At 42.4% G+C, this 17,007-nt stretch overlaps 1 protein-coding gene across 2 annotated transcripts in view; it reads left to right on the forward strand.

Annotated features, from left to right (window-relative positions):
• The first annotated feature begins 2,152 nt into the window (after nucleotides 1-2,152).
• Nucleotides 2,153-17,007, forward strand: part of atp10a (ATPase phospholipid transporting 10A) — a 44,782-nt gene continuing 29,927 nt past the window's right edge. The window contains exons 1-5 of one of the 2 annotated variants that reach the window (XM_076880040.1): nucleotides 2,153-2,835; nucleotides 9,343-9,547; nucleotides 10,727-10,812; nucleotides 15,767-15,873; nucleotides 15,950-16,081. In XM_076880040.1, the coding sequence (XP_076736155.1) occupies nucleotides 2,408-2,835; nucleotides 9,343-9,547; nucleotides 10,727-10,812; nucleotides 15,767-15,873; nucleotides 15,950-16,081 (958 nt within the window). In that variant the 5' untranslated portion in view covers nucleotides 2,153-2,407. The remainder of the gene's footprint in view (nucleotides 2,836-9,342; nucleotides 9,548-10,726; nucleotides 10,813-15,766; nucleotides 15,874-15,949; nucleotides 16,082-17,007) is intronic. The other variant, XM_004552813.5, reaches the window with a different exon arrangement.

Consider the following 17,007-nt stretch of genomic DNA (forward strand, 5'->3'; position numbering starts at 1 on the left):
CTGAGGTCAAAATGGGATAGGGTTTTTAGGTTAGCCCTCTTGGGTGGTTAATGACCACACTGAGCTGAGATCCTGTGAGACTTCTGGATGACTTCCGGATATAGATGGACAAACTGGTGATGGCTAACAGTAGTTGTGGACAAGCAGAGGCAGATGACTGTAGTAATAGATGTAGTTATACTGAATGATAACAACATTGGGAAGAAGGAACATGAGAAGCTGGAGAAGTACCAAGGGCTGAGAGAAGAACTCGAGAAGAAGTGGAGGGTGAAGGTAACAGTGGTCCCCGTGGTAATCACAGCACTCGGGACAGCGACCCCCAAACTGGGTGAGCAGAACCGTCAGAGATCTCTGTCCAGAAGAGCGCAGTCCCAGGAACAGCAAAGATACTGTCACAGTACTGTGTCTGACACAGTGTTTTATGTTTATGGGTTTATTTATGTTCTTGGATTATTGTAATTCATGTTTTTTGCTTGTGTTTATTCTTAGTTCCTAGGATTTAGGTTTCTGTCATTTTTGCCTTCCCTGTGTTCCTCATCTAGTCACTCTTCTCTCCATGTTCCCCCTGTTTCCCCAGTGAGTAGCGTCTCTATGTCTCTGTGTCAAGTCAGCGTCTTTGTGAATGTTTCTGTTTTAGTTTGATAGTCCTTGTCCTGTGTGCCGTGTATCTAGCATTGGTTCCCGTTGTCACATTATGCCCAATTAGTCCCAGCTGTGTTTCCCTCCTGTTTCCAATTCCCTCGTTACTCCTTTTGTATTTAAGTCCTGTGTGTTCCTTTGCCCTTCGTTGTGTCGTACCACCCTGTGCATTGTAAGTGTCTCTAGTTTCCTTGTTCTGTGCTCCTTGTGTTCTAGTTTCATGTTCCGGTTTTGTTTTTTGGTGAGTTTATTTTATGAAGAACTTGTCCAGCAATAAAGCTGGCACTTTAAGTTTACATTCTGTGTATGAGTCGTGCGTTTGGTTCCTTCATCCTGCTTGCCACACTCATGACAGATACTGCCCAGGACTCTCGAGCTCCCAGGGCTCTGGTAGAGGACCCGAGCAAGGATAAACAAAAACTGTCCAAACATCCATAATATACCTTTGGCAATGACAATAAAGATATATTCAATTTTATTCTCTACAGGTATTTTTCAAACAGGGATTTCATTTTGAAAAATAACTCCATCAATATGAAAAGGCAGAAAATCATCTCAAGCACTGGAAAGAGCATGCTAATGAAACAGGTGGCACTGTATCTGTAACCATGAAGAAATGTTGGCCAATCAGAAGCCCACAAACATCAACGTAGTTTGACATCAAAAAAAGGTGCTGTTGTGCACACCTTTCACATTGTGACACAAAATCATTCACTCTCCACCATTGCACTATAATTATGTTGTTTTGCCTGTTCTCTTTTGCTGGCTTGCCCACACCCCACAGTTTTTAGCCTTCATCCATCCATTCAAACTAATATCCAGTTCAGGGTCGTAGAAAGCCCGTGGATAAGTCACGAGGCTGTTTATTGTCCATAAAAGACAAACGTTGGCTTTATGTTTTACTCCACCTGCATCTGCAGTGTGTCTTGTCCCAGCAGCGGGGTCGCCCATAGTTTGGGAACCACTGCTAGAGTATACAACGATTGCGCGCAAACTGATGTTCGTTTATATTTTTGTGTCAACTATATTTTATACATTTATTCTCTTTGGATGATTAACGGCGTGGTGATGTTGTATTTGCTGTATTATACAAACACCGTGTTAAAGAGAAATTCTATAATAAGGATTATTTAAACACGCATTTAAAAAAAAAACATCCCACTCTCACGATAGATTCTCTCCACGTGGAGTTCTTCTTTTAAGCGCCACAGTTTTTTTTAAACAAAGTCAAAAACACCGAGTTTGGATGTGTTGCTGCTTCCTGTGGGCCGGTGCAAACCCAATATTACCGCGTGGCACTTACAGACAAAAAACACCCAGGTTGGCTCGAGGAGGGACCTCCCTCCGGGTCAGATTTCCAGAGGAGTGCGACCCCCTGAACCCTTCACGCACGTCCTGTTTGCGCTCAGCCTGCGCACACGGGCTGATCTGCACACCCCGCAGCTGCGCACATCCAGCGGCTTAAGCCCATCCGCATGGCTCACAGATCCGAGCCGTCCCCCCTTTCCCCTTCCCCCCCACCTCAGCATCCTTTTCCAGCAGCAGGAGAAAAAAAGCGGAGACGCTCAACAAGCAAAAGTTTTCCTCTGACTCTGGAAAAGAGGAGTCGACATGGAGGAAATGGAACTGCTAGTGTGACCCCACGGAGAGACTCCCGACCCCCGTGGAAGAATGATAACTTAGCCACCACTTTGGGACGCGGCTTTTTTTTCCTGTGCGCGTGTGTCAAGTAAACTGTGGGAAAGTTTGAAGCTGGGGGGAGCTGGCTATGGCGCGGCACAGCGAGGAGGACGCCGGGATGGCCAAAGCTCCGCCAGCCGCACGGCAAAGAAAGAAGAAACCCAAAGAGAACAAAACCAGGACTGTCCACGCAAACATCCTGCACGACTGCGCCAAAGGGGACGAAAACCCCAACCGACACTATGCAAACAACAAGATTAAGACGACCAAATACACCGTGCTGTCATTCCTGCCAAAGAACCTCTTCGAACAGTTCCACAGGTTCGCCAATGTTTACTTCGTCTTCATCGCTCTGCTCAACTTTGTTCCGGTTGTCAACGCGTTCCAGCCCGAGCTCGCTCTGGCTCCCGTGGTCTTCATCCTGTCCGTGACCGCCATCAAAGACCTGTGGGAAGACTACAGGAGACACAGGTCCGATAAAGAGATCAACCACATGGACTGTCTGGTCTACAGCAGGTAAGCTGGGCCTCGGCTCGATCCTGCAGCCAGCGGTGTCCAGCTGCTGCGCAGAACTTTGGGGGAATGTGTTTTTATAGCGTCTCTCTGCTAAGCCCCACTCACACACACATTCATTCATGGCGTCCACAGCTCCCTAACTTTGTACTTTCTGCTGTTTAAGAGGAGAAAATGCACATCATTGAACAAGAGCCTGCTGTAAATGTGCTACATTTAACCACACAGGCTCGTGCCAGGCTGCTGCCATTCAAAGGAAACCCAAATATGTAAATATACACAGAACAGAGTGTGAAGCACCAGCTCACAGACACCACAGCACAGGAACACAGTGACACAGTATACAGTAGTTTATCTTAATGTTCACACATGGTCCAATATTATAGGGATTTTTAACATTTTGCAGTAACATATACTGTGATTTATCACCCTTTTCAACTGTGTCAGTAACTGTTTTATCCTATAAGATAAAGTTTTCTCACTTCAGTTGTTTGTTTGTTTGTTTGTTTGTTTGTTTGTTTGTTTGTTTTACAAACTGGTCAAGAGTACCAACACTGTCAGCACAACCAGTTGGCAATTCCACACAGTCCGTTTCTGATAATACAACAATTAACTGTGATAACTGTTGAAAATCACATATTTGTTGCTGTTCACAGACAGAAACTCACATTTAACTATTACAGCTATTGATTCGCACTGTTGTGTTACAGCAGCAGGATAAAGGATAAAACTAGTGCAGTCTACAATAAACAACAAAGTAAAAATAAAAGTGCCGCAGGCTCCCAGTAAGCTCTTATACTGCGAGAAGGTGCAGAAGTGTAAATGTGCAACAGTGATTTAAAAATCAAAACAAAGAAAAGTACAAATAAATTTGGTTAAAAAAGAGAAAAAGATTAGAGCAAATTGTATTAATACAGAATATTACAATACTAGAGTATTCGGATACAGTCAGCTGGCAGCCAGTGGAGTCGAGTCCCCTCGTGTTGTGCTCGTTGACAAAGACTCAGTCAGACTGATGGCAGCGTGCTGTCTGTATTGATAAGTTAGACACTTTACCCATCAGGCAAACCTTTGATACAAAGTATCACATGAAATCCCCCCCCCCCCACACACACACACACACACACGCCCCTCTAGTATCCAGCCAGTAGGTAGGCACTGATTTACAGGTTTAAACAAAGCATTAAGAGATGCAGTGTTTCCTTTGCTGTTGTTTCATATAGCAGGCACAGCGCATGATAATGGATTTCAATATGATAATTTAGGATGTAAACAAGGCAGAATTTAGCACTGCTGCTAATTTACACCTGAGCGGGTCACACACAGGTGTTCCAGAAACACTTCAAAGCACACAGAAACAAAGACGTGGCTATGCAGACCTTTTTTCCTCTTTTAGAAATGGTAAGCTTTTTCAGTATGTATTCTACTTTCTGACGGCACAGTTTATCAAACTGTCCAAAGCATTCCAGGTATGTGACGCTCGACTGCCCAAAAGCTCTCTGCTCCACATGTACGCGCTTTAATTTTGTTTAATGAAGTCACGGAGAGAGGACGAGCAGCCAGACTGTGAACAATTTCAATTACAAATAAAATATCTGCAGGTTTAATCGTGTGGAGATTCAGTTTAAGTAGTTAAGCATAAAGAGGAGTTTCTTAACCTGTTAGTCATCTTGACCATAACTGCTGATGATGTGACCAAACCGTCAACAGGTTACAGTAGGTACACAAAAAGCTTTGTGCCCCCCCTCACTAAAAAAAGCAAATTAAGTGCACACAGACGTCCCTTCATGCAAGTCCAGAATATTGTGGTCACCTCGGTTTCAGAGGAGTATGAAACTGTGATAGCTCAGCCTCTTGCCTCTGTGTTGTTTCTGCTTATTATGAGCCAACCTGATGACCTGTTTCTGACCATTTTCCTGACTGTGTGTGTGTGTGTGTGTGTGTGTGTGTGTGTACGCAGACTGTATTTTGCTAATGAAAAGCAGCACTGTGGTCCATGCACAGAGCATAATTCACCGTCATCAAAAGGCTCAGTGTTTAGTGACTCCACAGTTTTAGCTGAGTGCTGAACCTAAGTTGTTGTGTCAGGGCTGGACATGAGTGAACTTTTTTTCTGCGGTGGCAACATTGTGAAAAATGTTGCCTTTCTCAGCTAGAGCCTGACTGGTATGTCACTCGGCTGATACTGGGTTATCTCTGAGATTAGTATCCGCATATACGAGGTTATACGAGATGTTTTGCATAGACCGGATTTTTTTCTTCTTCTTTGTTCATTTAAAGTGTTGTCAACAGCTCCATTGTTCACAACTACAGATCAGTCAGCGTGGAGGTGTATTCTGTGTAATGGCCACCAGGTGGCGAGTCTCCAGTTACAAAAAGACTTCCTGCGATAAATATATCTATGGCTCTCTTTCACCTCTGAAACTTACCTGATGAGTTTATGGGGTCATGAATATTTTTATTTTTCATTATTAGAGTCAGAAAGGAGGATTATCCGCACGGTATCTCAGTAAGATCTTCCCCTCGCTCATCACCTCCAGTTCCCAAATATACGGCGACTGGGAAAACACTCAGCTCGAGGCTTGTTAACGAGATTTAACGTCACAGCGGTCGTGTCCATCTTTTCTTTCCAGTCTATGTTTACAACGTGCGTGTAGTACACGGTGTGGAATCGTCACATTCAGAGTAAAAATGTAAAGAGTGCTGACCTGCATATCTCTAAAAACTTTTTACCTTTGGCACTATAGACTGTATGTGACAGATGGACCAAACAAACAGACTTGACCTGAGTGTTTGCGTGGTCATACACTAACAAATTGTGACTGACAAGGCCTTAGCCAATGAGCATTCACTAAAAAATCAGCTATGAGCATAATTTATAAAATAACAAAAACAAAAAGAAACGGAAGTGTTTGGCTCACATGATGATCAGTCATGAAGCTTGTTTTGTTTTGTTTTTTTATGGGCTGTGGTGGCGTAAAGTTTGGGACTGGCTGTGTTATACAATCCCTGAAGATCGGTGCAAATAAATGTAGTTCTGTGGAATGTAAATAGTTTGCACCTAATCTGCTGCACAGGGTGCCAACAGCTGGAAACCATCTGCACTCCGAGTCTCTCAACCAGTTCGACCTCAGCTCTTTAAGGCTGGCATATTCTGCCATAACTGAGTAATGAATAAGCGATCGCTGAAGTGTGGAGATTAATTGAACATTTTAAGCAGCGCCGCAGGACACACCTGTGACTGTCGGCGTACTTTTTATCAGGCGGTGCGCTTCGCGGAAAGCTTTGGGTATGTGTGAATCTGTTAACAGTGTGGATTACAGGAACTGGTTCCCCACAGTAACAAATACAGTCATTCTTTGTTTTTGGCACGGGTGGGGGAACGGCTTCACAACCAGCAAATCCTTTTAGTTCTTATCATTTGTTCCACTCTCCAGGTCAAAGATGGATTCCTCTATAGGAGCACACACGAGTCAGAGGAATTCTGGATTAGAATCAGCTTCAGGTTGATTAGTTGCAGCTTGTCATAGTCTATTTTTTCCCTTTATTAACGGACTGATGCCAATGTCACTGCTTCTAATATCCAAAGTATGCACTCGAGTATTCGTTTCTAGAGTGTGAGACATCTCTTATTTCCTCCTCCTTCATCTTCCTGCTTCTTTTCACTCAATAATAAATTTATTTTCATGTGGTTTTGCAAATATTTATCGTCCTCGTTGTGTTTTTGTTCACTCCAAGATTTATTTGTCAGACGAGGAATGCAGACTAGAGCTAAAAGTAATTTTTTTCTGCTGGCACTGAATGTATTTGACTGTCAAAGTTCACGGAAAGGAATGTTTTCATATTAATGTAGGGAGGGTCGTAATGAATTAGTAACTCCTAGGCTCTGCACTATGGAGTTCAACGTATCCACAATATATTTTCTTTACCTGGTTTCGCTTATCCTAAAATCATCAATCAGGCTCAGAGGTCATAAGAAGGTGGTTATCAGCTCGATAAATCAAACCACGATTTATCACTATAGCTACAAGCATGTTTCGCACGAAAGAGGTGCATCTTGTGACCAATCAGAGACACGGACAGGACCACTTTCATTACGACACAGGAAGCTGTCCCCAGGGCTGAACGATATATCGCATTTGCGATAATATCGCGACATGATCAAGTGCAATTTTCTAACCGCAAAGGCTGCGATTATACTCTGGACATGTCCAAATTCATGGGCTGCATCCTCCTGAGGCCGCATTTGTAGACCGATTACGTCACAGCGACGCGCCGAAGGCTGTCCAAATTACTACCATATCCCAGAATTCATAGCGCGGCCCAGCCAAACTCCAGTTTCCAGCAATGGTGGCCGCTACTAAGTTTTAAAATTACTCATACTAATCTTTCTGGGTCACAAAATAAACTTTTAACATATTTTCAGGCGAGAAAGTAGTTGTGTAAACATCAAATATCTGCTCGGTTTATCAAGATATCCCATATTTGCAAAAGTGCTTCGACGTTTTCAGAGGCGTCTGCTACCCACCAGCTCGACAGCTAGCCGGGAGCTCGAGGGTTACTGATGCGGCCGAGAACGGCACAACTCCCGGCACATCATTTTCAGATCACCGCGGAGTTTCGCTGCTCGGGTTAAACGTAATATATAAGTCACTTAGACAACCTAAAAATGTTATTGTTGGGCTTTTTTCAGTGTTTTGTTTGTTCGTGAGTAAATCGGTTTGGCTGAGATTAAAGTTATTAGATTAGATAAAATAAAACTTTATTAATCCCCCGGGTGGGTTCCTCCTTGGTTTTCACACAGCTGACTAAACGTCAAACAGAAAACTTATTAAACAGAAGTATGAGACAGTCGAGAATTTACACCAGTGTCTGGTTATATTTTAGATAGCAAGAAGCAGACGGCCGAGTTTATTAAACTCCACCGAGACAGCGGTGACGCTAATCAGAACTAGACCGTCCAATTTCACGCCTTTAAACTTTAAAGGCGTGTTTGTGTGTGTGTTTATACAATTGCTATTATGTTTGCACTTTATGTGTAATGTTACTGACTGCAGAGATCAGTAAGATGTGTGTATTTTTTATTTATTAGTTTTATTTATTTAATATTATTTTTTAATTGAATTGACTGTCTAGTAGTTCACAGATGTCAAAAAACTGAGTGTGGTAAAGCCACTGATTTTTTTTATGTATATTTCTGCAATCTGCACATTGTACTGACTTTCATTTTAATGTTTACACCAGGGTTCCTTGTCAGCACTTTATGCTCAGATGTTTGTAAGCTAAAAATAAACTATTGTGTATGTTCAAATATACTGTTGTGATTGAAGAAGTTAAATAAAAATGTCAGTCATCAATTCATGCATCACCTCATGTCATCATAACAGAGGTCTGTCTTCCAGGAAAGAACAGTTTAAAATTAATGTAATATAGTATTGGCCATACTATATGATGTATTGCTTGTCTTTGTTTAATAATACAGAAGACAAAGACCTTAAAAAATAATCGCATATCGCATCGCAATCGCAATATTGGGGCAAAAAATCGCAATTAGATTATTTTCCATAATCGTTCAGCCCTAGCTGTCCCTATGACAACAAATGTTATGTTCAGCTAAATTAGTGCACTTTATGTAAGTGTTTTTCAGACATTTTCAGTCTTACCCTTTCTGCCCGGCAGGGTTAGTCAGCTGACTTGCAAATTTTATATAAGGTCAACAAACACAAGGCCTAAGTTTCCTGTTTTTGAAATATGTTTCTATTTTAAGGCTTCTAACCACAAAATTTTGTTCGGATCGCTTGGAGCCAGAAGGAAAAAAGCAAGGAAGGAAGCCGATCCTCGCAACCTGTGTTTTATCAGTAATGTTTATCAAAGACAGATTAATCAAACTCATTATATTTCATGGGTTATATACAACCCGGTTTGATGCCAAACAAGTAAAACCACTGCATAAAAATTCTTATATATTTAAAAAAAAAGACTTTTTCATTTCTTTAAATGGAAAGAAGTACTCTCTGAAGATGTTCATCTGAGCCGGGGGTCTCAAACCTGCCTCTTCCATCTTCAGTGGCTCCTCGTGACTTGAAACTATGTGACAGATATAGATATAGGCAGATCTTACTATGAGGCCTCTTCAAGGGGTAAACGTAAAGCTGCATCCCGTCATGCTGCTCTGTTGTTCAGGCTCCGGGACTGTTTATATGTCGGTAATAAGCTTTACTGACGTGAAAAGTTTCAGAGTAATTCATTATTTATAATAGTGGCATCATGTACTTCCTTTGACTGACATATTGAGGAAGAAGTGAAGCTGAATGTGCTTGACCGCGAGGAATGTCGCAGTCGCTTTCACCAGTTTTAGCATCAACAAACAGGCCGTCCTGTTTCTGCGTGGAACGTGTTTGCTGTCCAGATTTATGGAGGACGGGCTGAAGTTTCCATTTTTAGATTGTTGAACTGTGGAAAACAATAGCTCTGCATCTTTCACGGTTCGCCCTCTTATTGTTCCGCCAGAGCAGAGAGACGCTATGTGGAGAAGTACTGGAAGGAGGTGCGGGTGGGAGACTTCATCAGGCTGCGATGCAACGAGATCCTCCCCGCTGACGTGCTGCTGCTGAGCTCCAGCGACCCCGACCGCCTGTGCCACATCGAGACCGCCACCCTGGATGGAGAGACCAACCTGAAGCAGAGGCAGGTGGTCCGCAGCTTCTACGACCTGGTGAGATGGATGCTTCTCACTTCCTCTCTGCTGTGTTTTCTCTTTTTTTGTCAGAAGAAAAAACTTTTAACAGGTTGAAACTTTGAGTTCTCTCCAACTTTTAGTTGTCAGGAGTCTCTTTATGGCAGGCGGGGGAGTTAACGTTGTAAAAAGTCCCCTCGAAATAAGATATAATTAAAATCCATGGCTGTTTGTTTTTTATTTTAATTCTAATTAATATTTGAGAAAGTCTTTCTCTTTGCAAATTGAACTTCATGTCTTGTTCTCTATAAAATCTTAATGAGGCCTGGACTTTGTCACTGGTCATACTAGATTTTATCTAGAGCTACATTTCTTGCACTCATGTACAAATCTGCACTCGTGTATTTGAAAGCTGTCACACACGAGCGCCCTGCCCACCAGCAATAGTTGTGAAATGAAGCAGTATAGACATATTCAGCAATATCAGCCATTTTTAACGTAGTATTTCACATGTGTAACAGTCAAAGCCATCGAGCCTATTTTGGCCCACAGGTGCGCAACAGCTGCGAGCTGAGAAAACGTGCTAGGAGAGAATGCAGCGAGCAGGGAGGTTAATGCTGATCTTTTTGCTGAGGTGGGAGAGGTTAAACGAGGCTTCTTCAAACCCGGCAAGAGGTGCACGACCAGCCGGAGCGCAACAGGCCAGCAGTTGTGACGCTGCTGTTTTTGGTGCGTGTGGGAAGCAAAAACCAGGCGCTAATCGCCCGGAGCCTGATTTACAACTAGGAGGACTTGATTTTGGGAAAGTTCCTCAGGTCCAAAAGCAACTGTTTAACAACAAGACAAGCTGATCATTTATTAAATAACTTGTGTGGGTGGTTTCTGAGTTGAAAGTCATTGAGTTTTTTTATGGTGGTTAGAGGAAGGGTAAGTCAGCTCAAACAGTGCAGCCTAATCAATCTAGTTAATATGCAAACTGCCCTATTAAAGACTAATACGTTCCATTAGCTGCAACTTTAGTCAACTAACAGAGGAAATAATAGAATGAGTGCAGGTGGGAGTCTCACTTCCTTCACTTTATCCTATCTCGGATGGGCTGTTTGGGCATTAGTGTTTTGTAATGCTGTGTAACTGTACTTCCTGGGGAAAGGATAAATATTCCACCTGTCACCTGAAGCTGCATTCTTTACCTGAGTATTGTTTGCTTTCTGTTTGCAGGACTGCGAGTTTGACCCTCTAAAGTACAACAGCATCATCGAATGTGAAAAGCCCAACAACGACCTGAACAGATTCAGAGGCTACATGTGAGTCCCGCCTTTTCTACGCAACTGCCGTGAGGCTGCAGCTGCCACACAGCAGCTTCTAATGCTCGAGTGTATTAGTGATATCAAAGTCTTGTTTTCGATTCCCTGTAAATGAATGCAGTGTTGTTTGGAGTATCGCCTGCTGCTGGCTTCTGACTGGAAATAATGCGAAACTGTGGTTTGTTGAGAAGCCAGCGGTTTCCAACTCGTAATTATGACTCAAACGGTTTTTCCAAGTCGAGATTAAAATTTGCTTTCCCAGGAAAAAGGGCGCAGGGTTTGAACAGTTGAAGGTGTATGTGCTGTCTCGTGACCAGGAGAACCTGCAGATAATGAGCCCTGTGTGTGTTTTCACTCTCTTTTGTCTGTTGCGGAAATGGTGTGTGCACGATGTACAACAAAGAAATAAGAAAGGAAGGACTAAGAAACATTTCCAGAGAATAAAACCTGAAACAACAAAACCCACTCTGGAATCTCACTGAAGGGAAAGTGAATTAAAAACATTTAACATGAAATAAAAAATAAATAAAAATTGCAGAACTATAATAACTCTGGTCCATCTCCACTTTTCCTTAACTGCTACCAGGAAAGGAAAGCACATCACTGTGTGAGATGACAGATTTTCACATTTTAAAACCCTCTGTGTGTCATCTCCACAGTATATTTGTCTCCAGGTCACCCAGTGTAAGGTTTGTGCCACAGATGTTCTAAATTAACAGTATTGGCAAATACAAAATGAATAATTCTATCAATGAATTTTAAAATGTATTATTTTACAAAATAACAATGATTAAGATGCTAAATTGCAGTCATTAGGAAAAAGATTTGTTAATTTCCCTCATAAATAATATAATTGTTGTGACAGGTGGTCTAAATACTTAGCTAACAGGCTAATGTTTCAGGACATAGGACCTGAAAGTCACGATGCCGATTAACTTTTTACAAACTAAATGTTTACAAAATGAGCAAGAAGTGAGCAAAGAAAACCTAAAAGTTAAGTAGAGTCAAGAAACTAAACTAAAGCTGAAGTAACACACTGAGAAAAAATGCAAAACACAAGCTAGGATGGGTGAACCAGACGAGTGGACAAAGAGTAGACAGAACAGGAAACGGGAAGTAATCAACGCAGGTGAAGACGGACGAACGGGAAGTAAAGCCCAAAACATAGACACAAGTGACAGCCTGAGTGTTAGAGTAAAACAGACACATCCTAAACACGGAGACGAGATGACGCACGGCAAACATGAGCGAGGAAAAGGCACGAACTCACAAAAATAAACTTCATCGCCAGGATTTGATTTCACAAGTGCAAAAACTCCGAACGATAACAAGTAAGACAAATTGGGCAAACACAAAGCTTCAAATCCTGGAACAACCTAAAAACGAAAAGCACAAATCATTCATATTCATGCACCAAACTCTCAGATCGTGACGGAGTCGGATGAAAGATGCTGCAGAGTTGCATTTGCAGCATCTCTCTGGGACTTTTTGAGCTTTGCTCATATAAGAGACGAGAAGTCAGAATATGTGAGTTTCTGCTGCTTTGATTTTGACGCACGTTTTCCAAGGCGAAGCTCGAGACACCTTTCGACGTTCCTCAGAATGAGTCAGGACCGTTCGCGTCTGCAGTCCTGCAGTAGCGCTTGGATATTTGATGCGTGCAGTTGTGTTCATGCTGCCTGTAGCTATTGGTTACATAATACTTCCTGTGTGGGTCAGACTTGGTCACTTTTCTGTTAATTGCATTATGTTGGACAAAATGGTTTATATTGAACATCTCACACAGCCATTTGAGGTCATAACGCATATCTATTCCCACTCTTTTTACCCGCGGTGGTAAATGCCGCGGGGGTCAGGTTTCCGCCGTCTAATTGAAGTACACTTTATGGGACCTCCTAACTGGATTTGTTTCAAATATATGGCACCCCTCGCCCGAGAAGCCTTCTGGATGTGTCTGCTCAGGCTATTTTTGGATCTTTTGTAATATCATAGTGGAAACACTCGTTAAAGGCATCAAATACGTCTTTCCAATAATTTTCCGACTTTCCTGGGGATGAGTAGAAGAATGGGTGCCAATTTATGGTCCTGCACTTAACCTCAGGTAGTGTTGCCTTTACCTGCAGACTCTGACTTTTTCTTTATTTATAGTACTGCAGTAAATTGGCACTGTAGCTTTAGCAGAAATGGAACTACTCTTCACAGCAATGCAGACCTCAGCTACTGCTGATAGCAATATGTGGTGTGAATACAGGGGTACTTCCTCAGTGAAACACCATGTAGTAATAACAACATTATTTTTATTTTATCATTTTTATAGCGGCTCTGAGTTTATAAAGAGCTTTAACAGACAGGCTAATGAAGTTAAACAGAGAGCCAAGCAAAATGGTTATAATGTGATGGTTAAAAATACACACCAGGCAAAAACTTGCCTGAAAGATGATAGGATACATGGGTGATTAGCCAGGTGGACGCTGAGGATCTGAGGCTACGAACTGATTCCTAAGAGCTCGTGTAGCTCAGGCCCAGACCCAGATGTGTTTTTTAAAGCTTTAAGTACAAAGCTGTGAAAAGTGCAGGGAGCCAGAGGTGAAACGCAGGGATCGGGCTGACGTGATGCTGTTTGCTAGAACTGTGAGAGAGTGATGTTTGATTTATAGCAGAGAGGAGGGAGCTGCAGAAGTCCAGCCTTGAGAAACGGATGCTCGGGTGATTTTCTTTCAAAAGTATTGGTTTTTGAGAATCTGAGGTTCTGTTTTGGCGAAAGTTAGACTGGTCAGCTTCTCTAAAGCTTGAAAGTTTAAATATTTTGATGTCATTTTGACACAAAAGCTTAAATTTTAATTTAAACTGCCTCATTTAAAACTTTGGAAATGTAGTTTTAATTGTTTCTAGCTTCTCCTTTTGCTTCAGTGAAAACATGTCTTGTTTTTGTAGCTTCTTCTAATGCTGTCCGCGTGTGCAATTTTTCAAATTTTGATGGATCGGCTCTGAGATCTTCTCAGCTACAAGTTATAATAGCAAAGGTACATAAATAGCAAAGATATGGCCACTACAGCGCAGGTTCTTTGAGGATTTAGAGAACAACAAATCATGCAGTCTTTCTCCCCAGACGCCGACTGCTGCTTCTCTGGATTTTGGCTCTATGAGTCATAAAGTGTTGTTGGAGTTCGTGGCTCTTTATTCTAATTAGATTCAGTGAGTATTTTGGAGTAACTCCATCTTTTACAAAGGTTGCTCCTTTTAGAGCAGGAGTCGAGTCCCGCTTTAGTTGATCGGCAGCATAAAGCCCAATCTGTTCCTAAATGAGCCGTCCCAATAAAACAAATGCATTATATCTGACCTGTCTTTAATATCAGTGCAGTCTCAACAGCATGTCTTATCACATGCGGTTACAGAAGGTATAAGCAGTTGTGTTATTTGATTCTTTATGACTTAAACAGTTTGTCAAGATCTGGAAATACTTGATATTTTCAGGCATGTGAGGAACACTGAAGTTGTTAAAGATCTTCAGTCATCTCAAAGATCTCAGTCAGTTTCCCTACTTTGTGCTGGACTGGATCCTTTGCTGTGCCAGTTGTGCCCCACTGCTTTATACACATGTTTAACACTTTATGTGTTACTTAACTGAAGCATAAATCATGCTGAGGATGCTGGTTGTGTAAGACGCCAAATCTGGGAGTCCCAGCCCTTCTTTTGGTTTGGATTGTTTAAACCATTTCAGTCTTCCGCTGGATCAGTTTTCCTAAAATATGACTGCGGGGATCATGGGAAATAGGCTGAGTAACCTTGGTTAACCTCGCTAGTTCTCAGGAACATGTTTATCTGAGTTAAAACTGTTATAGTTGTTGTAGTGTACACCTTTGAGAAAGAAAACTGAAATGATATTTTGCACATTTAAAATTAAAGTAAATTAAAACGTGCAAGAAACGTCTTTTAGTTTTCATCTTTCTTTTTTTTAGGGCAGACTTGTCAGCAGTGCCAGCCTGAGGAGGCTTTGGTGCTGTGAGCTGATTGATCATATAAAACCTGTCCTGAGCTTCCCCTGAAAAATGTCCTCCAGTACAAGAAACGCAAGCTAACAGAGTTCAGAAGTTTTGTCTTTACACCCCCTGCTTTTACCACCATCATGCCTCTCCAGGTGTTGTCAGTGTGGTTTGACAGCTGGATTCACGCCAGCTGTTCTTCCAGCGTGTCCCCTCAGTGAGACGTGTTGTGTGTGAGAGACAGAAGATGAGACGCGTCCTCGGCAGCAGTCGGGCTGACCTGCGCACATGTGATTATGACTTGTGTTCGTCTCTCAGAAGGAGACCAGATGCTGCGGGTATTCAGTTGCCAGGCTACAGTGCAGCGTTGGGCACAGAGCCTCATCTCACCAGAGTTTTATTATATTACAGCCACTGACACGAGTCTAATTTCAGACTTAGAGCACTCTCTGCGTATCACGTGCTGTTATCGGCTTCTCCCACTGTCTGAGCTGCTAGTGACGGCTCTGTTATCAATCTATGACGTGTCAGTCATAAGCCAAGCGCTGGACTTTCCTGTTGGTAAACACGCCGATAGTTGTGACTCTAAAACCGGCAACAACAGAGATGATTAAATGCGGCTCTCCAGCTAAAGCTTGCTGGGCTGTTAAACTAACGTGCTTGTAATCCTTGATTTAGTAATAGGATTAATGCTGACATTAAAAGCTCAGCACCTCCCTCATAATATCACTTTGAGTTTCAAAGTGAGGGGGGGGGGGGGGTGCTGCTTGGTAACTGCTCCAGTATCAGAGGGAATTTGTGCTGACTCCTCTGGAGAGGTGCGGGGATAGGAGTGATTGATTGACCGAGGTGCTCGGCGGTAAAAATCGATGTTGTGTTTGGACCGGTAATTTTGTTTCTCTCAGTATTTCTCACTTGAGTGTAACTGTGATCCTTTGGCTGTCATTCTCACGCCTCCTCTCACCTGACAGAATCCATCGAAGCGGCAGGAGAGACGCGCTTTACAAAGAGAACCTGCTGCTGCGAGGCTGCACCATCCGCAACACGGAGGAGGCCGTGGGAATTGTCATCTATGCAGGTCGGCCCCCGAAATGACACCTCGGCTGCCACGCAGCTGATCCCACCTCTGACTAACCCGCCGTGTAACTCTGCAGGTCACGAGACCAAAGCCATGCTGAACAACAACGGTCCACGTTACAAGCGCAGTAAACTGGAGAGGCAGATGAATGTAGACGTGTTCTGGTGCGTCATCATCCTGCTGGTCATGTGCCTGTTTGCTGCTGTTGGTATGTAAACAGCTGTTTGGAAGTTTAAGGCGACCTATTGTGTTCATTTCCAGCTGCTTGGTATCTCCTCAGGAGTGGTGCAGCTTTGTATCATCCACACCTCAAAATTCTCCTTATTTGTGTATATAAATAAATATTAAAATAAGATATTTTAAAAATGCATACAGGGAAAATGAGAAGAACTGTCAGAATCTTTTGGTTCTAATAACAGAAATCTGCTCTTTCCTTAAAAGATAAATGAATTTGTTTAATCTGGATTTGCTACTTAGCGTCACACCTGGGAAAACATATTTTGTCGTGACTTTGTCGTAGTCGATCTTTAATGAAAACCCTTCGTACGGTAGCCCTGAGAGGTCAAACAAACTGCAACTTAAGAAAACACCAGCAAATTTTTAAAAAATGTTGTAAAATGTCACAAAACACAGCGGAAAAGTTTCTGTGGAGACATTAAAGTGTTTGCATTAGCCATTTACTGTTAGCTTGTCACTTGTGCAGCTGCTCCGTCACGTTTCACCTCCCCAAAAACGTTTCCGTTTTGTTTTGTGAGTTTTTTGTTTTTCTTTGTGTGCTTTTGCTGCGTTATTCTATTTGTGGTTGTTTTTGATCTTTCATGGCCACCGTACCTTCACCTGTGTTAAAGAATATTTCTACAGGCCTCCAAACCTGCAGGCAGAGACTGGACATCTAAATATTTTAGGGATTGCAGACATCCATCTTTTTGTGTTACCCTGAGCTCCGCTCCTGAGAGTCCATATTCACAGAGCTGAAGTACCATAAAAATTATTGCAAACCTCTTGAAACCAGATTAAAGAAAACCAGAGAAACACACCAAAAGAGCGCAGATGAGGAGGAGAAGACTGCAAATCCACATCCATCTCAGGAATCTGAAACAGTCATTGTTAACAACCTGGAGCCACAGCAGCTCG

The sequence above is a fragment of the Maylandia zebra genome, linkage group LG23 (assembly GCF_041146795.1).
Source record: "Maylandia zebra isolate NMK-2024a linkage group LG23, Mzebra_GT3a, whole genome shotgun sequence".
In the NCBI taxonomy this organism is placed as follows: Eukaryota; Metazoa; Chordata; class Actinopteri; order Cichliformes; family Cichlidae; genus Maylandia; species Maylandia zebra.